This window comes from Ostrea edulis, chromosome 1 (genome assembly GCF_947568905.1).
Source record: "Ostrea edulis chromosome 1, xbOstEdul1.1, whole genome shotgun sequence".
In the NCBI taxonomy this organism is placed as follows: Eukaryota; Metazoa; Mollusca; class Bivalvia; order Ostreida; family Ostreidae; genus Ostrea; species Ostrea edulis.
This window is the reverse complement of record NC_079164.1, coordinates 99,111,827-99,135,826: the sequence shown is the minus strand read 5'-3', so window position 1 is coordinate 99,135,826 and position 24,000 is coordinate 99,111,827. Positions and strand designations below refer to the sequence as shown.

The window sequence follows — 24,000 nt, the reverse complement described above, 5'->3', positions numbered from 1 at the left end:
AAATTAGATATTCCCGAGTCTTAATCATCTACACACTTTGAATAACATTCAATGATTATAGAATATCAAAGTACTTTGAAAACACGGAGCAAGTTTCATTTTTACTTAGTACTTACTACTAGTACTTGTGGTAACTTTAAATTCATCTTGCTACTAGTAATAAATGTAAATCGTTCATCGATTTAGATTTCAAAGAAACATGCCGGTAAGTGTTTATAGTAAGGGATAACACGAGTACTCCGGATGTTGAACGTATTCATGAGCAGTGCAGCATGTAGGAAACCTAACATATGTCAACATATGGGAATGGACGTTTCAAAATTTTGTGGATTTATTTTTAGTTTCTTTAGATATATATTTTAGGATTATTGAGTCTATGCAAAAGTTTGATCCATGACTAATTTTACATTTAGAGATTGTTTAAGATCCCAGCTTAGGCATGTAACGAATTCAAAGTTAGTTTAATACCATATTCTGTCACGTTAATCACGATTTTTTCTTCTTATTCGTGTCACGTGATAAATGAGATTTGCTACTCATGGGAATGTACAATATAACATAGGCCTATTGAAGAACAGCTACATACATTATACTTTAAATGATAGAGTATTGGGTTTGTCTACCCTGTTAGCTTTTAACTCTTGAACAAGTACTATGAGTAGCTGTCTAGGTACTAATTCATACTGGCTCGAACATAATATGTCTTACAGTGTGACCGTGTTTGAGGGCGAAGCAAAAAATATTGGCATTAGTATCTAGATCCATAACGGGGCAAAAATATCTCGAAAAATTAGCACCTAACGTGTGAAGACAGAGCTCAAACAAAGTATTCTAACTTTAGACATTTTTGATCTGCCTATTAATTGAACGCGGGAAACGCTATGCAACTGATGTAAACAGTGCATTGTGACGTCATATTCAACGTCGGTGTTTAGCAAATACACAAACATAGGGAGATGTTGCATTGTACAATCACGTTTTAAATCGAAGAGTGATTATATATGATTAAAAAAATAAGATTTACATGCTTTTACGGATTTCATGTAACATCTCAGAACGACGTTAACTTGGGTACACGAGATTCAAAATGGAGAAATACATGTCCACGCGCTAGTATTCGAATCGACGCCATTGGGACCAAAATTTTCAAGTTCCAAAGGTATAGTTTAATTTTTCATTAGCTTTCTATATTTTCCTTTTAAACATGTATATACGTGTTACCTATAGGGAGAGCTCCGCTCTCATGGCCCTTTGGGCCGTGAGAGGGCTTTGCCCTCTATTATAGCAAGGAAAGCAACGCAATGAGCTCGCTCCAATGATTACACTTAAACTGAAAAATGATGGGGACTACCCATAATGCTTCTGAAAAAATGTCACTGTCACTGCGGTATACTTCATTGACAACACCTTAAATAAAATAAATAAATTGTTTGGAAAGTACCACAATCGTTTTTAAATTCCAGACAAGCTTTCTCCTACCTTTTTATGTTTTGTTATTGCTTGGTTTGAAAGGAAGAAAAACATGGCAGCTGATATAACGTTACAATGCACTGTTTACAAATTATAGCATTTCCTTGTTACTTTGAGGTGTTATTATTACATTTTTGGATGAAAATTTTATCCAGAAATGAACAATTTTCTACACTTTTCTGAAGACTTTGAATATTTCTCTGAATTAAGCAAGCTTTTGAATTAAACAAACACTTGTTTTTATCAGTGAAAATCTGGTGCATGTGGTGTGAAGTGAGGTGGATTGACACAAAATGATATAAACAAGTAACTTAACTAAAAATAGTCTGAGTTAATTAACTTATTAATGAAGGAAAGAGTAAAACTGGTGAAGGACAGGAGCAACTGAGAGCAAAGAGAAGTAACTCATTGTGACAAAAAATAAACTCATTGGAAAATAACTTGTTTGCACTATGTCCCTGACTGTTAGTTAAGGTAGCTTTTTAAAACAATATATATACTGTATATACAAGTGTGAGCAAACATCATTATTGTATTTCATTTTCCTCACACAATTCTTTATGTAGATGTAACTTCATTTTGATCACTGTTTTTATCTCTGTCTCTATGTCTCTCAATGGGCTCTTGATTAGAAATAGGCTAATGTTTATTTGCCTCAAATTGATATCATGATGCTCTTTATAGAACATTGCTTTCGTATTTTCTTATTCACACAACAAATTAATTTTCTGATAGCTTCAATGCAAATGATGTGAATTTTTACTAAAGTTTTATTTTCTGGCAAATAACTCACAAAACTATGTGGAGTTACATTCTAGTTGAATTATATCATAAATGTGTTGATGGAAAATATTTCTTTGTGTTATTGAAAAAAAATATAGTTTTCTGTAATGATTTTTATGAAATTCTGCATTAAACAATGAATAGTAAATTGAAACAGAATGAAATAAAAAAAAAATTATATTATATCATGTGAGAGCTTTGAAAAAAGTACATATGCTCCAATTTTGATGTTATTCTCTATAAGTAAAATAAAACAATGCATACAAAAAACTATGGCCGTAGAGAGACATAAATGAAAACACTTTCAAATAAATATGACCCAAATTTTTGACGCACTTTCTTTCAGAAATGATCTGATCATGTGATGCACTGATTGATTTATGAGTACCAGTATTAGCACACAATGGACTATTTCCCCACCAATTCTTAGATATTTGTATATCTAACTACTAGTGTTAAATGTAGGATCTAGAGAGGGCACACATATCATATGTTCAAAAGGGCACTTTTCATCGTGGCAAGACAATTTCGGGACACTTTCATTGTATCATACTATGATAGTAATAGAATAATCATTTAGCCTCTTTAAAAGTTATTACCTGCTGTCTTGATTTTAAACTTTTCAATCAACCTTGTGAAATAAAGAAGAATTGTTTATGTTAACAAATATTTCTTAAAATTTTATAGAGAAAAAAGGGCATTGTGTAATTAAAAAGGGCTAGTTTGCTTTAGTGTTTTACACATGATGTAGCATAATGAATATAGCGTGATACGTCCTTACGTGATACAATGTCAAAATTTGCGCATCCCATTGTTTTCTTTCTGACTTCGTGTGAGGAAGGCATACATGATAACGAAAGATATCCGAGAGTTGAATTAGTCAAGATTGAATTTTCAACCAGTTTCTTTTGTCTGAATGATGCTTAAGTTATTATATATAACATCATTATAGAAACATTAGCCATGTTAGTTTGGAAATATTTGTATATGCACCTTGAAGAAAAATGTATTTTTGTATGAGGCCATCATTAAAAACATTTTTGTTTGATGTACTCCGACCCACATTTTTCAAGGTGGGTAGGTAGGTATTTTTTTTTTGCAGTATCGAAAAAATTGATTATTGTCATAAAAATGCAGACTTAGAAATTTATTGATGTTTTCATTAAACATTGGACAAGACAGATTTAATAATTATTGCTATAAAACATTCATCAAAAAAGTTTCTTAGAGAATATAAACCTTTAAAATGAAACAATGTCTATTTCACTGGAAACCAAATTTTAAAAAAAATTAAAAATTAAAAGTACTGAAAAAAATGATTGGGTAGAGGCGATTTTCACGGGTCGGTTGGAGTACATCAAACAAATCAATTTTTATTTTTGGCCTGAGATATAGATTTTAATACAAATTGCATCATTATAAAATATATATTGCATCATATTGTATTTGTTATTAAAAAAAAATGAAAATTAAGATGAAACTGTAGCCATGTTATTTTCAATTGTGCAGAATGTATCTTCAATGTTGTCAAAAGTAAAGTAATTGTCTTTGAATCGATATGTAGAAAATAAAAATCTTGTACACATATTGCTATCTCTGAACAGAATTGAATTGAGTGAAGAGGTTTTAGCTCTCCCTCTCATTCTCTTTCTCTCTCTCTCTCTCATAATAGAATTAAAGTAATGTGCAATTTATATCAAGATCACATGTCAGATGAAGGTAAGATAAAGGGAGAGAACTGTATCTTATGTTTACAGAAGTAGGACTGAGCTAAATATTTTCCTCTGGTGCCTGGAGCAAGACAAAGGGAGAGAACTGTATCTTATGTTTATAGAAGTAGGACTCAGCTGAATATTTCCCTGTGGTATCTGGAGTAAGATAAAGGGAGAGAACTGTATCTTATGTTTATAGAAGTAGGACTCAGCTGAATATTTCCCTGTGGTATCTGGAGTAAGATAAAGGGAGAGAACTGTATCTTATGTTTATAGAAGTAGGACTCAGCTGAATATTTCCCTGTGGTATCTGGAGTAAGATAAAGGGAGAGAACTGTATCTTATGTTTATAGAAGTAGGACTCAGCTGAATATTTCCCTGTGGTATCTGGAGTATGGAACTGAAACATACTTAATTTCTAAATAGTCATCTATGTCTGAAGCAACAATTCTATGTGTTACATGTACATTTAATTTCTGTTCTTTAGCCAAAAGGAAAGCAGGGCACTAAAGGTGCTAAACAGATCGTAGAGGAAAACAAGAAAACACTGCAGTTCTATCAGTATGTTATTGGAGGAGTTAATGTAAGTATTTGAACACTGCAGTTCTGTTTAGGGTTAGGTGAGAGTGCCTGTATGTCGGTCAACAAGTGCCCATATACCGAGAAAAGGGCGGAAATTAAAAAAAAAATTCAGAGAAAAAAGGGCATGGCGTAGTTAAAAAGGGCATGACGCCAGCCAACAAGGGCATGGTGCGGCGCCATGCTAGTTTGCTTTAGATTTAACACTATACAGTATGTTATTGGAGGAGTTAATGTGAGTGTTTAAAATGTGTATGATGTTATCACATTGATTCACTCTGAAGTGTGGATTGCTAATCAGTATCAAAATTTTTAATAGACAGATTTTAAATAAGATCATTTTACGAACTCATGTCTTTTGTAAATGCTTTATTATGAAAGTGTGACCTTAGAGGATAAAGACCAATGCCAGACGGAGACAGACGGACAACAGAAAAAAGATGATCCTACAGACAGACAAACAGACATTAGAAAAAGTGTGATCCCACAGACAGACAAACAGACAATAGAAAAAGTGTGATCCCACAGACAGACAAACAAACAATAGAAAAAGTGTGATCCCACAGACAGACAAACAGACAATAGAAAAAGTGTGATCCCATGGACAGACAGATAGACAACAGAAAAAGTATGATCCCACAGACAAACAAACAGACAATAGAAAAAGTGTGATCCCACAGACAGACAGATAGACAACAGAAAAAGTATGATCCCACAGACAGACAAACAGACATTAGAAAAAGTGTGATCCCACAGACAGACAAACAGACAATAGAAAAAGTGTAATCCCACAGACAGATAGATAACAGAAAAAGTGTAATCCCACAGACAGACAAACAGACAATAGAAAAAGTGTGATACCACAGACAGACAAACAGACAATAGAAAAAGTGTGATCCCATGGACAGACAGCTAGACAACAGAAAAAGTATGATCCCACAGACAAACAAACAGACAATAGAAAAAGTGTGATCCCACATACAGACAGATAGACAACAGAAAAAGTATGATCCCACAGACAGACAAACAGACATTAGAAAAAGTGTGATCCCACAGACAGACAAACAGACAATAGAAAAAGTGTGATCCCACAGACAGACAAACAGACAATAGAAAAAGTGTGATCCCACAGACAGACAAACAGACAATAGAAAAAGTGTGATCCCACAGACAGACAAACAGACAATAGAAAAAGGGTGATCCCACGGACAGACAGATAGACAACAGAAAAAGTGTGATCCCACAGACAGACAAACAGACAATAGAAAAAGGGTGATCCCACAGACAGACAGATAGACAACAGAAAAAGTATGATCCCACAGACAGACAAACAGACAATAGAAAAAGTGTGATCCCACAGACAGATAGACAACAGAAAAAGTGTGATCCCACAGACAGACAGATAGGCAACAGAAAAAGTGTTATCCCACAGACGAACAGATAGACAACAGAAAAAGTGTGATCCCACAGACAGACAGACAACAGAAAAAGTGTGATCCTGCAGACGAACAGATAGACAACAGAAAAAGTGTGATCCCACAGACAACAGAAAAAGTGTGATCCTGCAGACGAACAGATAGACAACAGAAAAAGCGTGATCTCAGACAGACAGACAAACAGACAATAGAAAATGTGTGATCCTACAGACAGACAGATAGACAACAGAAAAAGTGTGATCCCACAGACAGACAAACAGACAATAGAAAAAGTGTGATCCCACAGACAGATAGACAACAGAAAAAGTGTGATCCCACAGACAGACAGATAGGCAACAGAAAAAGTGTTATCCCACAGACGAACAGATAGACAACAGAAAAAGTGTGATCCCACAGACAGACAGACAACAGAAAAAGTGTGATCCTGCAGACGAACAGATAGACAACAGAAAAAGTGTGATCCCACAGACAACAGACAAAGTGTGATCCTGCAGACGAACAGATAGACAACAGAAAAAGCGTGATCTCAGACAGACAGACAAACAGACAATAGAAAATGTGTGATCCTACAGACAGACAGATAGACAACAGAAAAAGTGTGATCCCACAGACAGACAAACAGACAATAGAAAAAGTGTGATCCCACAGACAGACAGACAACAGAAATAGTGTCATCCCATAGACAGACAGATAGACAACAGAAAAAGTGTGATTCCATAGACAGACAGATAGACAACAGAAAAAGTTTGACCTCACAACCAGAAAATGTGAAAGATGAACAGACACCAAAAAAGTTTGACCCCACAGACATATAGACAGACAAAATAAGGAGTATGAACCTAAAGTCAGGTGGACAAAATGTGACAGCACAGACAGATGGACAGACACCAGACAAAGTGTGACCCAGAGACAGATAGACAGACAAAGTGTGATCCCAGACAGATGGACAGACCCCAGACAAAGTATGACCCCACAGACAGACATACCCCAGACAGAGTGTGACCCACAGAAAGACAGACCCTAGACAAAGTGTGACCCACAGACAAACAGACCCCAGACAAAGTGTGATCCCACAGACATATACCAGACAGTGTGACCCACAGACAGACCCCAGACAAAGTGTGACCCCACAGACAGACAGAACCTAGACAAAATGTGACCCAGAGACAGATAGACAAAGTGTGATCCCAAAGACAGATAGACAAAGTGTGATCCCACAGACAGATAGACAAGGTGTGATCCCAGACAGATGGAGAGACCCCAGACAAAGTGTGACCCCACAGACAGACAGATACCAGATAAAGTGTGACCCCACAGACAGACAGACACCAGGCAGAGTGTGACCCACAAACAGACAGATGGACATCAGACAAAGTGTGATCTCACAGACAGATAGACAGACACCAGGCAGAGTGTGACCCACAAACAGACAGATGGACATCAGACAAAGTGTGATCTCACAGACAGACAGACAGACACCAGGCAGAGTGTGACCCACAAACAGACAGATGGACATCAGACAAAGTGTGATCTCACAGACAGACAGACACCAGACAGAGTGTGACCCACAAGCAGACAGATGGACATCAAACAAAGTGTGATCTCACAGACAGACACCAGACAGAGTGTGACCCACAAACAGACAGATGGACATCAGACAAAGTGTGATCTCACAGACAGACACCAGGCAGTGTGTGACCCACAAACAGACAGATGGACATCAGACAAAGTGTGATCTCACAGACAGACAGACAGACACCAGACATAGTGTGACCCACAAACAGACAGATGGACATCAGACAAAGTGTGATCTCACAGACAGATAACAGGCAGAGTGTGACCCACAAACAGATGGACACCAGGCAGAGTTTGATTTTATGAACACATGGACATACACTAGACAAAGTGTGACCCCACAGACAGATAAACAGACACTAGGTAAAGTTTAACCTCACAGACAGATTGACAGACACCAGAAATAAGTGTGACTCACATACAGATGACACATTACTTTGTATATCTGCATTGTTTATTGTTCCTTTTAAAGGTTGTTTGTTTGATATTCGTAGGATTGGTTAACTATATATCGTTAACCGATTGGTGACTGTATTATCTGCCATAATACTATCCATCTCATTACAATCCAGCCTCACCCTCCAACACCTCCCAAATGCACCAACATAGTGAAGTTGAAGTGTGTTGTGGTAACATACATACAGTCACCAATCGGTTAACGATATATAGTTAACCAATCCTACGAATATCAAACAAACATACAGATGACACATTACTTTGTATATCTGCATTGTTTATTGTTCCTTTTACAGGTTGGTTATATACTATTACAATATTTTCTCTTCTGGGAATATTTCACTGCACTTTATGTGGTAAGCAACTTACAAGAGTATTGAAATGTTTTAGCAAATTATATTAAAGTTATGATTATGTTATGTATAAAATGAATATGTAGAAACTTTTATATGTCTTTGTAATGAATGCTTTATATCAAAAATATCATTTTAATATCATTTGTTAATGATTATTCAATGATTCTAGTTCAAGTGAAAAGAAGTGTCTGTGATATAAATTTTATAAGATGTAAAATGTGTCACCTTGTCTTTGTTCCCGTGGCTGTCTTCAGTGGCTCTGTAAAATCTGTTCCATTCACATACTGACTGTAAAATCTGTTCCATTTCCATACCAACTGTAAAATCTGTTCCATTCCCATACCCACTGTAAAATCTGTTCCATTCCCATACCGACTGTAAAATCTGTTCCATTCCCATACCCACTGTAAAATCTGTTCCATTCCCATACCAACTGTAAAATCTGTTCCATTCCCATACCGACTGTAAAATCTGTTCCATTCACATACCGACTGTAAAATCTATTTCATTCAAAATCCGACTGTAAAATCTGTTCCATTCCCATACCAACTGTAAAATCATACTGACTGTAAAATCTGTTTCATTCACATACCAACTGTAAAATCTGTTCCATTCACATACTGACTGTAAAATCTGTTCCATTCATATACTTACTAAAAAGTCTGTTCCATTCACATACTGACTAAAAAGTGTGTTACATTCACATACTGACTGTGAATCTGTTCCATTCACATACTGACTAAAAAATGTGTTCCATTCACATACTGACTGTCAATCTGTTCCATTCACATACTGACTAAAATGTCTGTTCCATTCACATACCAACTGTAAAATCTGTTCCATTCACATACTGACTAAAAAATCTGTTCCATTCACATACTGACTAAAAAGTGTGTTCCATTCACATACTTACTAAAAAGTGTGGTCCATTCACATACTGACTAAAACGTCTGTTCTATTCACATACCGATTGTAAAATATGTTCCATTCACATACCAACTGTAAAATCTGTTCCATTAATTTTACCGATTGTAAAATCTGTTATTTTGTTTTTAGTTCCTGTGGCTATCGTCATTAGCTGTGTGCTTGGGTAGCTACCAGTTCATGGCCAGTATGGGCAGAGCGAAATTCTCCACAGATGGGGCGCTTCTGGACAGCGGAATCGATCTGAACATGGAATCAGGAATGGCAGAGTGAGTTATAAAGATAAAAGTATCAGAAATGAAAACAAAGCATAGTGCACAACTACTGTTAAATCTATCTACTCGTATTCTTGGATTGTCTTCTCCATTCCAAATATAGCACATCTATTACATATATTTTTGTCAATTTAAAAGAAGTTTTTGTTTTCAGGCACGCCAAGGATCTAATCCTCCTCACTAGCATTGTACAAAGTCTTAGTCTAATATCAAATTACTTCTGGATACTGTGGCTGCTGGTGAGTAAAACTCATTATATACATGTACTCATTATATACACATACTCATTATATACATGTACTCATTATATACACATACTCATTATATACACATACTCATTATATACACATACTCATTATATAGACATATTCATTATATATACACATACTCATTATATACACCTACTCATTATATACACATACTCATTATATACACATACTCATTATATACATGTACTCATTATATACACATACTCATTATATACATGTACTCATTATATACACATACTCATTATATACACATACTCATTATATACACATACTCATTATATACACCTACTCATTATATACACATACTCATTATATACATGTACTCATTATATACACATACTCATTATATACATGTACTCATTATATACACGTACTCATTATATGTACATACTCATTATATACACCTACACATTATATACACATACTCATTATATACACATACTCATTATATACATGTACTCATTATATACACATACTCATTATATACACCTACTCATTATATACATGTACTCATTATATACACATACTCATTATATACATGTACTCATTATATACATGTACTCATTATATACACGTACTCATTATATACACATACTCATTATATACATGTACTCATTATATACACATACTCATTATATACACATACTCATTACATACACATACTCATTATATACACATACTCATTATATACATGTACTCATTATATACACATACTCATTATATACACATACTCATTATATACATGTACTCATTATATACACGTACTCATTATATATATGTACTCATTATATACACCTACTCATTATATACACCTACTCATTATATACACATACTAATTATATACATGTACTCATTATATACATGTACTCATTATATACATGTACTCATTATATACACATACTCATTATATACATGTACTCATTATATACACGTACTCATTATATACATGTACTCATTATATACACATACTCATTATATACACATACTCATTACCATATATACTCGCCTACAAGTCGGATTTTTGGGAGTCAATTTTTGGTCCAAAACTCTATGTCCGACTTGTAGGCGCGTCCTAAGAAGATGGGTATTTTTACTGGGCGGCGTAATGTAGTGTTTTTTAAACAACTCCGACGATTATCATGGACTACCACACAAATGAATATTGTTCAAAATTATCTAGACATATTGTATTGTTAAAATTAAAATTTAAAATTATGTATAAAGTACAAGTATTTACATATTTTTATCTAGTTAAAAATTATTTACATACCGGTGTAACTAATACTTTCAATCGTTTATCGGTAAAATTGAATTACGAACCCGATTTAATATTGAAATATTCATATGTATACTGGCTGAAATATATTTCATGGAAGATTGAATATTGTTAACAGATAATTTAGATCATCATTCTTGACTCTTAAAAACTCTATTGTTGATACAATGGATTATACCAGAATCCCACAATAACAGTTTTCGCGAGGCACGTGCCACTAAGTAAACACGGTGTCAGGTACTGGTAATTAGGATACCATAATTGCTTAGGTAAACAAGGGATCATTGTCCATAATATAGCAAGGGTTGCGTTTAAACCCCACACAGATATGGCTTGGATATTGAGTACCTCATAATTATTAATTTCTCAAAATATTTTTTGAAACATAGGTAAAAACACTAGAGCATTGTCTTGAAATTGTCAACCGAGTCTGACAAAAATTTGTACTGACTTATAAGTGGGTCAATGGCAAATTCCTACAAAATGACCTTGAAAAATACATTCGACTTATAGGCGGACCGACTTATAGGCGAGTATATACGGTATATACATGTACTCATTATATACACATACTCATTATATACATGTACTCATTATATACACATACTCATTATATACATGTACTCATTATATACACCTACTCATTATATACACATACTCATTATATACGCATACTCATTATATACGCATGCTCATTATATACATGTACTCATTATATACATGTACTCATTATATACACATACTCATTATATACACATACGCATTATATACATGTACTCATTATATACACATACTCATTATATACACATACTCATTATATACATGTACTCATTATATACATGTACACATTATATACATGTACTCATTATATACATGTACACATTATATAGATGTACTCATTATATACACATACTCATTATATACATGTACTCATTACATACATGTACTCATTATATACATGTACACATTACATACATGTACTCATTATATACATGTACACATTATATACATGTACTCATTATATACACATACTCATTATATACATGTACTCATTACATACATGTACTCATTATATACATGTACACATTATATACACATACTCATTACATACATGTACACATTATATACATGTACTCATTATATACACATACTCATTATATACATGTACTCATTATATACACATACTCATTATATACACCTACTCATTATATACACATACTCATTATATACATATACTCATTATATACACATACTCATTATATACATGTACACATTATATACATGTACTCATTATATACATGTACACATTATATACATGTACTCATTACATACACATACTCATTATATACACATACTCATTATATACATGTACTCATTATATACACCTACTCATTATATACACATACTCATTATATACATATACTCATTATATACACATACTCATTATATACATGTACTCATTATATACATGTACACATTATATACATGTACTCATTATATACACATACTCATTATATACACATACTCATTATATACATGTACTCATTATATACACATACTCATTATATACGCATGCTCATTATATACATGTACTCATTATATACATGTACTCATTATATACACATACTCATTATATACACATACGCATTATATACATGTACTCATTATATACACATACTCATTATATACACATACTTATAGGTTATAGACTTTGTATGGGAAAATATGACGACCGAGGTTTTTGGCGCGTAGACGGACCGAGCTTGCGAGGTCCGTTCGCGACAAAAAAACGAGGTCGTCATATTTCCCATACAAAGTCTATAACCTTTTTATTATATACTTTCAATTTCATTTAGAAACTAACAATAATTTTATTTTTAACAATAACTTTATCGGTTTAACTGAGTAAAAGATGAAAAACACGAAAGATTTGAAAATTAACGGCGTAGAAATTTGATTGTGACGTAATGTTTGCGGGCCGGAATGTTTCCGGGCATATATCGTGTGATATATGCCCGCAAACTTTTAAAGAAAAAAGAAGAGATGAAATTGAAAGTATATAATAATCATTATATACATGTACTCATTATATACATGTACACATTATATACATGTACTCATTATATACACATACTCATTATATACATGTACTCATTATATACATGTACTCATTATATACATGTACACATTACATACATGTACTCATTATATACATGTACACATTATATACACGTACTCATTATATACATGTACTCATTACATACATGTACTCATTATATACATGTACACATTATATACATGTACACATTATATACATGTACTCATTATATACACATACTCATTATATACACATACTAATTATATACATGTACACATTATATACATGTACTCATTATATACACATACTCATTATATACATGTACTCATTATATACACCTACTCATTATATACACCTACTCATTATATACATATACTCATTATATACACATACTCATTATATACATGTACACATTATATACATGTACTCATTATATACATGTACACATTATATACATGTACTCATTATATACACATACTCATTATATACACCTACACATTATATACACATACTCATTATATACACATACTCATTATATGTACATAATTATTATATACACATACTCATTATATACACATACTCATTATATACAGTCCCTGAAACGTTCTACTTTACCATTTTTCCGTTCACTCATCGTTCGTTCACCGTTCGCTCACCGTGCGTTCACCGTTCGTTCAGCATGCATTCACCGTTCGTTCAGCGTGCGTTTACCGTGCGCTCTCCATTCAGTTTTGCGTTCAGCGTGCGCTCACCGTTCACAAAGCGTTCAGCGTGCGCTCACCGTTTGTTCATCATTCGTGTCTTTTCATTGTCATTCGGAACACCAAAGTGAAGGGACCAATCTTGATAGCAAGGCGAAAATGAAAATTGAGCGTGTGCGTAGGAGTGGAAGGAGACTTTCTTACTATATCAGAAATATAATTTTGAAGTACAAAATGTCAGGATTATCCACTGTGAATGCCGAAAGGTACATTTGAGCTTTTGTTAAAAAAAATTCTAAATGAGAGATGAATATAAGAGCTTGTAGTTATGAATTTAACCCAAGTACAAAAAATAAGACAGTTTCAGGTAATGAAAACCTTTTCGCCTGTGTTCACGATTTAACATTTACAAGTTCGGGCAAAATCACAAATTATTATAATTATTTTGCATTGCTTGACAAGAGTTTTAAACAAATCATCCCCCTTTTTTGAAAAATAAAAACAAACAAACGATCCTATATAATGTACATTGTACTGTATGTATGTGTCAGAATGTCAAACTGATATAGCTATTTTTACACCTGTATTTATGAAAGATATTGTCAATAAACTGATATTTACTACTCTTGCCAAATTTGAAACTTTTGTAACATTTGTCCTTAATGCAAAAATGCAATTGTTTATCTTGTACGTTTCTGCATTAGCCTTTAAACATTCTACAGGTAGTTCAGTACAATAAACAGTTTTATCTACATCAAATATATACAAATATTGCACAATATAACTGCAATCTATGGTCACATAAATAATTAAAATAGTAAGTTTTGTACTTACATGTGCATAAATTCTAGGATTATTTCCTCGGGTCGATGAAGCTGCGACAAATGAATGACACAAAATGTAAGTAGGAATATTTAATACTGTTAGGAGTGTTGAGGTGTTGACACAGGATATACAGTCTGTATTGTTTGTTTACTGCATCTATCTTGACTCCTTTCCCGGGTGTTTGTTAATTACAGGTATCCCAAATGATCGAGCTCGTAAAGTTTGAAGCCATACATGAACACCTGTAAATTCTGGATGTCACTACACATGTAGACTATGGTGTTTTCCTTTTCACATGCATTGTTTATATATTATACCCATACATTAAATGTATCTGTACATGTAATGGTATACACAATGTACATATGAAATTTGCTTTTGTTTGTGTATGACTGTTGCGTGTATAAATGTACAATTTGCAATAATTTCATGAAATATATACATGTATACTCGGTACTTGTACAAAAATATATTACATTGAATATATCCAGAACTGTAAAATACGCTGTATCACGATTCCGGTTTATTTAATTTTTTATTAATTGATAAAATATACATGTACATGTATTTTATTACTTGATTATGAAATGAGTAAAATCCCAGGGAAAAATCCGAAACATTCCGAGTAAATAGATCATTTTGTGTTCAGTGTGCGCTCAGCGTTCGTTCACCGTTCACTCTGCGTTCGCTCACCGTTCACCAAATTACTTTCACCGTTTGCTCTGCGTTTGTTTACCGTTCGCTCACCGTGCATTCACCGTTCGCTCAATGTGCGTTCACCGTTTGCTCACCGTTCAAGTGGGAAAGAACGTTTCAGGGACTGTACACATACTCATTATATACACATACTCATTATATACACATACTCATTATATATACATACTCATTATATACACATACTCATTATATACACATTCTCATTATATAAGGCAGGTGACTATAGTATTTTGTATTTCACTAAATGTTAAAGCTTTTTAAAATATTTCCAGACCCCACAAGTTTCACCCAATTTTCTTTGCTCTGACTGAATGACGTGTAAACACATCATGTTCTGTATTTAACTCTGACTGAATGACGTGTAAACACATGTTCTGTAGTTTGTTGTGACTGAATGACGTGTAAACACATGTTCTGTAGTTTGTTGTGACTGAATGACGTGTAAACACATGTTCTGTAGTTTGTTCTGACTGAATGACGTGTAAACACATCATGTTCTGTAGTTTACTCTGACTGAATGACGTGTAAACACATGTTCTGTAGTTTGCTCTGACTGAATGACGTGTAAACACATGTTCTGTAGTTTGTTGTGACTGAATGACGTGTAAACACATGTTCTGTAGTTTACTCTGACTGAATGACGTGTAAACACATGTTCTGTAGTTTGCTCTGACTGAATGACGTGTAAACACATGTTCTGTAGTTTGCTCTGACTGAATGACGTGTAAACACATGTTCTGTAGTTAACTCTGACTGAATGATGTGTAAACACATGTTCTGTAGTTTGTTGTGACTGAATGACGTGTAAACACACCATGTTCTGTAGTTTGTTCTGACTGAATGACATGTAAACACACCATGTTCTGTAGTTTGTTCTGACTGAATGACGTGTAAACACATGTTCTGTAGTTTGTTCTGACTGAATGACGTGTAAACACATGTTCTGTAGTTTGCTCTGACTGAATGACGTGTAAACACATGTTCTGTAGTTTACTCTGACTGAATGACGTGTAAACACATGTTCTGTAGTTTGTTGTGACTGAATGACGTGTAAACACATGTTCTGTAGTTTGTTGTGACTGAATGACGTGTAAACACATCATGTTCTGTAGTTTGTTCTGACTGAATGACGTGTAAACACATGTTCTGTAGTTTACTCTGACTGAATGACGTGTAAACACATGTTCTGTAGTTAACTCTGACTGAATGACGTGTAAACACATCATGTTCTGTAGTTTGTTGTGACTGAATGACGTGTAAACACATCATGTTCTGTAGTTTGTTCTGACTGAATGACGTGTAAACACATCATGTTCTGTAGTTTGTTCTGACTGAATGACGTGTAAACACATCATGTTCTGTAGTTTGTTCTGACTGAATGACGTGTAAACACATCATGTTCTGTAGTTTGTTCTGACTGAATGACGTGTAAACACATGTTCTGTAGTTTGTTCTGACTGAATGACGTGTAAACACATCATGTTCTGTAGTTAACTCTGACTGAATGACGTGTAAACACATCATGTTCTGTAGTTTGTTCTGACTGAATGACGTGTAAACACATGTTCTGTAGTTAACTCTGACTGAATGACGTGTAAACACATGTTCTGTAGTTTGTTGTGACTGAATGACGTGTAAACACATGTTCTGTAGTTTGTTCTGACTGAATGACGTGTAAACACATCATGTTCTGTAGTTTACTCTGACTGAATGACGTGTAAACACATCATGTTCTGTAGTTTGTTCAGACTGAATGACGTGTAAACACATGTTCTGTAGTTTGTTGTGACTGAATGACGTGTAAACACATGTTCTGTAGTTAACTCTGACTGAATGACGTGTAAACACATGTTCTGTAGTTTGCTCTGACTGAATGACGTGTAAACACATCATGTTCTGTAGTTTGTTGTGACTGAATGATGTGTAAACACATCATGTTCTGTAGTTTGTTGTGACTGAATGACGTGTAAACACATGTTCTGTAGTTAACTCTGACTGAATGACGTGTAAACACATGTTCTGTAGTTTGTTGTGACTGAATGACGTGTAAACACATGTTCTGTAGTTAACTCTGAGTGAATGACGTGTAAACACATGTTCTGTAGTTAACTCTGACTGAATGACGTGTAAACACATCATGTTCTGTAGTTAACTCTGACTGAATGACGTGTAAACACATCATGTTCTGTAGTTAACTCTGACTGAATGACGTGTAAACACATCATGTTCTGTAGTTAACTCTGACTGAATGACGTGTAAACACATGTTCTGTAGTTAACTCTGACTGAATGACGTGTAAACACATCATGTTCTGTAGTTTGTTGTGACTGAATGACGTGTAAACACATGTTCTGTAGTTAACTCTGACTGAATGACGTGTAAACACATCATGTTCTGTAGTTTGTTGTGACTGAATGACGTGTAAACACATCATGTTCTGTAGTTAACTCTGACTGAATGACGTGTAAACACATGTCCTGTAGTTTGTTCTGACTGAATGACGTGTAAACACATCATGTTCTGTAGTTTGTTGTGACTGAATGACGTGTAAACACATGTTCTGTAGTTAACTCTGACTGAATGACGTGTAAACACATGTTCTGTAGTTTGTTGTGACTGAATGACGTGTAAACACATGTTCTGTAGTTTACTCTGACTGAATGACGTGTAAACACATCATGTTCTATAGTTTGTTGTGACTGAATGACGTGTAAACACATCATGTTCTGTAGTTTACTCTGACTGAATGACGTGTAAACACATGTTCTGTAGTTTGCTCTGACTGAATGACGTGTAAACACATGTTCTGTAGTTTGTTGTGACTGAATGACGTGTAAACACATGTTCTGTAGTTAACTCTGACTGAATGACGTGTAAACACATGTTCTGTAGTTTGTTGTGACTGAATGACGTGTAAACACATGTTCTGTACTTTGTTCAGACTGAATGACGTGTAAACACATCATGTTCTGTAGTTTGTTCTGACTGAATGACGTGTAAACACATCATGTTCTGTAGTTTGTTGTGACTGAATGACGTGTAAACACATCATGTTCTGTAGTTTGTTGTGACTGAATGACGTGTAAACACATCATGTTCTGTAGTTAACTCTGACTGAATGACGTGTAAACACATGTTCTGTAGTTTGCTCTGACTGAATGACGTGTAAACACATCATGTTCTGTAGTTTACTCTGACTGAATGACGTGTAAACACATGTTCTGTAGTTAACTCTGACTGAATGACATCTAAACACATGTTCTGTAGTTTGTTCTGACTGAATGACGTGTAAACACATCATGTTCTGTAGTTAACTCTGACTGAATGACGTGTAAACACATGTTCTGTAGTTAACTCTGACTGAATGACGTGTAAACACATGTTCTGTAGTTTGCTCTGACTGAATGACGTGTAAACACATCATGTTCTGTAGTTTACTCTGACTGAATGACGTGTAAACACATGTTCTGTAGTTAACTCTGACTGAATGACGTGTAAACACATGTTCTGTAGTTTGTTCTGACTGAATGACGTGTAAACACATCATGTTCTGTAGTTAACTCTGACTGAATGACGTGTAAACACATGTTCTGTAGTTTACTCTGACTGAATGACGTGTAAACACATCATGTTCTGTAGTTTGTTCTGACTGAATGACGTGTAAACACATGTTCTGTAGTTTGTTCTGACTGAATGACGTGTAAACACATCATGTTCTGTAGTTTGTTGTGACTTAATGACGTGTAAACACATGTTCTGTAGTTAGCTCAGACTGAATGACGTGTAAACACATCATGTTCTGTAGTTTACTCTGACTGAATGACGTGTATACATATCATGTTCTGTAGTCTATTGTGTGCTTCTCCCTTGCAGGCTCCAGCCCGTGCTGTCTACATGTTGTGGGTTAATATTCTGGCACCCTGGATATTTGCTCCTGCCCCAGAAATAGATGAGAAAAAACAGAAGAAGATGGAGCGTAAAATGAAGCGGCACTGACACATTTCACCTCTAGGCATTAATTTATTGTTTGATTTGTTCACACTTCATTCCTTTTATTGATTTTCAACTTTGTCTCATGGTTGATCTGCTTGACAGATTCATGTTTTTGAAATGACCTTTCCAAGATTGAGGATCAGGAGGCGGATCCTTTTTGCCCGTTTGGCTCTCTGCAACTTAAACAATTTGATTTACACATGTAATTACAAATATTTACGAAACAGATAGGTCAAGGTTAAAATTTGACTCCAGGTCAAGGTGTAGGTCACATGTCGAGGTCAAACTAACCACAACAGGACTTGGTCATGATTTTGGCATATAATGCTTCACAAACACATCACATCTTGTATTTGTAGAAGTTTTAAGAATTTCATTGCATCTCATTACATTTCTTGTGTTCAGTGTACAATAGGATGATCATGTACACTGTAAGTGGTAGGGTGTCTATACAGTCTACATGGATTTTGATAATACACAGCTCTTTGGGTATATCATTTGAAACTAAGCATGTTTCATTTTTGTAAAATAAAAATATGCAAAAGAAATTATTTTATTTATCACTTTGCACTTTCTGAATGTAGCTTGTAATTGAGTCATTTGTACTTAATTTTCAGAGGTCAATACCTGCTAAATTTCATTGACAGACATTTTTAAAACAGTGCTATAGTCAGATTTACGTATTGGGGTGTTATTTTAACTTTGATTGCAGTTTGCAGCAATGCAACTGTTTAGCATGTTGAGCATCTGTCATAGATAGAAGTAGATATGAAACTGAAATCTTTACAATCATCCATAGGTATTGAAAAATATTTATAAATGCAAATCTTTTAGTATTTCCTTTCAAATCTTTATAAGTTGAATAACTTTAGAAGAAGAAAACTTAATGACATGTGCTCTATACATTTTGTGACACAGGCTGTGCCCCCCTTTCAGTGGTGTATATCCAACAACAAATACTTGGATTCGCTGTCCCGGACATACTCTACAGATGCTGAATGTCTTGTAGTTTAAAATGTGATATGGATATTGTGTATGACAATTAAGAACAGGTTTACTTTTTTGTAAGACACTTGTGCATTATGTTTCTAGATTCAGTGCAATTAAATAAAATGAAGACTGAAACTCATTAGTGTGTGTCTTCAGAAAGGGATGTTCCCTACATGTCAACATTCTCAGAATAACACAGGAAGGGGTGTTCCCTAAATGTCAACATTCTTAGAATAACATAGAAAGGGGTGCTCCCTAAATGTCAACATTCTTAGAATAATATAGAAAGGGGTGTTCCCTAAATGTCAACATTCTCAGAATAACACAGGAAGGGGTGTTCCCTAAATGTCAACATTCTTAGAATAACATAGAAAGGGGTGTTCCCTAAATGTCAACATTCTTAGAATAACACAGAAAGGGGCGTTCCCTGGATGTCAACATTCTTATAATAACATGGGGTACTACACTGTTTTGTTGTTTTAACTGTTCATGAGGGGCTTCACGAAATGTGTACTGTTGGTGGTTCATTAAATGGTGTCCGTGTTTGCCTAACTCTCTATTTTGTATTGCTTATAGGAGTTATGAGATTGATCACTGTTCATTATCTTCACTTTCATGATTAGAAAATAAGTATGTGCACATATATTAAGCACAGAGAAATTCACTATACTTACTTCCGCACCTACCCGGGGTTGAACTCATGATCTGCGAAACCAAATCTCCTAGCAGTGTATAACCAGTGCACTAGACCGCTCGATCATCTAGGCAAGTCTTTAACACTTGTTTTCGATGACGATGGAATTCTCATCACACACTACACGGTCATTAAGGGTGGAAATAGGATACAGTCATTTGACATAGATTTAAGAGAATCATGCAAGATGCACCCTGCACTTGAAATATTTCATAAAGCACAAAGACTAATGAACTCTTCAATAAACATAACTGCCCTAAGTGAAGACATATTTAATATAAAGCACAGATAATATATATATATATATAAATAGTGGATCAGTACATTGGACGAATAGGACTATAGTAAGATACATATTGAATTGGCAACTTGACAACACTAGTAAGATATTGACAACAATAGTAAGATATTAACAACACTAGTAAGATATTAACAACAATAGTAAGATATTGACAACACTAGTAAGATATTGACAACAATAGTAAGATATTGACAACAATAGTAAGATATTGACAACGCTAGTAAAATATTGACAACACTAGTAAAATATTGACAACACTAGTAAGATATTGACAACACTAGTAAGATATTGACAACACTAGTAAGATATTAACAACATTAGTAAGATATTAATAACAATAGTAAGATATTGACAACACTAGTAAGATATTGACAACACTAGTACGATATTGACAACACTAGTAAGATATTGACAACACTAGTAAGATATTGACAACACTAGTAAGATATTGACAACACTAGTAAAATATTGACAACACTAGTAAGATATTGACAACACTAGTAAGATATTGACAACACTAGTAAGATATTGACAACACTATAGTAAGATATTAACAATAGTAAGATATTGACAACACTAGTAAGATATTAACAACACTAGTAAGATATTGACAACACTAGTAAGATATTGACAACACTAGTAAGATATTAACAACAATAGTAAGATATTGACAACAATAGTAAGATATTGACAACAATAGTAAGATATTGACAACAATAGTAAGATATTGACAACACTAGTAAGATATTGACAACACTAGTAAGATATTGACAACACTAGTAAAACGTTTATTACATGACCTCTTTCATTTTGATTATAGGTGTTTTACATTTCAAAGAATATTCTAATAAAAAACGTCTGATGATCAAAATTGAAATGAAAACGCTTACGTTGTATTGTAGTGTTGTCAATTTTTAAAACCGGTCTGTGTGTTTGTGTGGAATTTTCTTGTGGTTGCCTTCAGTGAAAGTTTTTGGGTAATGTTAGCTTGATTGCTGGTGACCCAGCACTGAATTTCTGAATCTCTTATCACACAGTGCTACGAGAAAGCAGAAGCAGGTGTTCCAGGAAGATATCATTCGGCCATGAACTGGTATGGTTTTTTCTACTTGAAGTGTTCGGAGATAAGGTTTAGTGCTCAGATAATTTTGTGCAAAATTAATCATCTAGGCACATTTTGGAGTACACACAAAGATTCAAATAATTACAATTTAGTGAAATATTGGCTTTAGTTTCGGGGCCCTCATATTGAAAAGATCTGACAATTTAGAATTAAAGATTGAAAACAAGTTACACATCATTTTCTCAAATTTTAGAAAAAAATATATAGATATCTAAGCTGAGGTGGTATGAATGAGCATGCATTACCCCCCCCCCCCCCAAAAAAAAACCCAACCCAGACTTATCACTGTCACTCGTCAAATATTTTTATCAATCACTGAATAAGCTTAGTCTAATTTTAAAGAATATATAAGCTTATTTAATCAGAACGAATGACGATTTAAATGAGAACTATTTTTCATTAATATTGGATCATAATGCATTATTATATTGCTTGTTGGTTTTTGTAACATAACATATTCGAACAACTACGTAACTGAAGATTTTTCCTGGTAATGGATGCATTCATTGTTTTTTTCAAGAACTGTTATTTCTGTGGAAGGTAGATTAAATGCATTTTCACTTCATTAAGATTTTCCGGGGGTTGGTGCATACAATCAGACCGAACATGTTTGATTTCTTTAGCAGCAATGAACTCAAAAGCAGAAGCTTTACAAGACAGTCTCTCTCTCTCTCTCTCTCTCTCTCTATACACGACACGAGTTTTATGCGTGTTCCACGCAACGTGGTGGAACAAATTTGCCCCAAACACGGTGGACTTTTAAAATTGTCGGCACCTTTGAAGTCCTATTTTTCCGCGCGAGCTTGACATTGAAGTCCACGGAGGATCTCCGTGGATGTCACCTGTACCTCCGTCGATGCCACCGTGTACCTCCGTGTGATAAAACAAAGAAATAATTTCCGAAATGATTCACCCAAAAAACCTTTTCGCTTGGCCAGCATACATGCCCTCACCCCATTACTTATTTAGAAATTAGCTATAAATCATTCAATTCTTGTAATTGTTGTTTAATGATACGGTGGTGTTTTCGGTTCATATCCGTATGTAGACTTCCCTGCAGACGTTCACACCTTTTTATGAAACGCCCAAATTCTCGACATCCTGTATATAAACACCTGTGTTATTCCTACCACTCGTCGGTACATTGTTTCACGGCACGTGCAGCACAATTTCACCAAATAAAAGAAGGGTCATGAACAACGACAATCACATGCCAGTAATTTCAATTTGATAAACAGCAGTTCAAAGAAATGTGTACCATAAGCAATAGTTTATTTTTACGTAAGGTTTTCATTGTAATTAGGAATATGTGATTAAGGTCAGCTATATACATGCACATGTTTACATTGGATATGAATTTCATTATGTACTCAACTGTGAAGCAATGTGAGCGAAGAATCAAATTTTTATCACTTAAACAAATAAATATTAAAACTATCTTTACTTT

The 24,000-nt window shown here is 34.3% G+C and overlaps 1 protein-coding gene across 2 annotated transcripts; it reads left to right on the top strand.

Annotated features, from left to right (window-relative positions):
* LOC125671062 (transmembrane protein 208-like) lies at window positions 1-20,574 on the top strand. 2 transcript variants are annotated; one of them, XM_048906543.2, is made up of 6 exons: window positions 1-205; window positions 4,453-4,548; window positions 8,308-8,367; window positions 9,424-9,560; window positions 9,721-9,805; window positions 19,326-20,574. In XM_048906543.2, exons 1-6 carry the CDS (start codon window positions 200-202, stop codon window positions 19,446-19,448), a joined length of 507 nt encoding a protein of 168 aa, XP_048762500.1. In that variant the 5' UTR covers window positions 1-199; the 3' UTR covers window positions 19,449-20,574. The 2 variants fall into 2 exon arrangements, with proteins under 2 accessions (XP_048762500.1, XP_048762501.1); XM_048906544.2 differs by lacking the exons at window positions 1-205; window positions 4,453-4,548 and adding an exon at window positions 4,711-4,779.
* The last annotated feature ends 3,426 nt before the right edge of the window (window positions 20,575-24,000 follow it).

Excerpts from the sequence above, each read along its gene's own strand:
- LOC125671062 (XM_048906543.2), top strand. Across the intron at positions 8,368-9,423 it reads ATTTCACTGCACTTTATGTG|TTCCTGTGGCTATCGTCATT; the intron begins GTAAGCAACTTA and ends TTTTGTTTTTAG. Across the intron at positions 9,806-19,325 it reads TCTGGATACTGTGGCTGCTG|GCTCCAGCCCGTGCTGTCTA; the intron begins GTGAGTAAAACT and ends TCTCCCTTGCAG.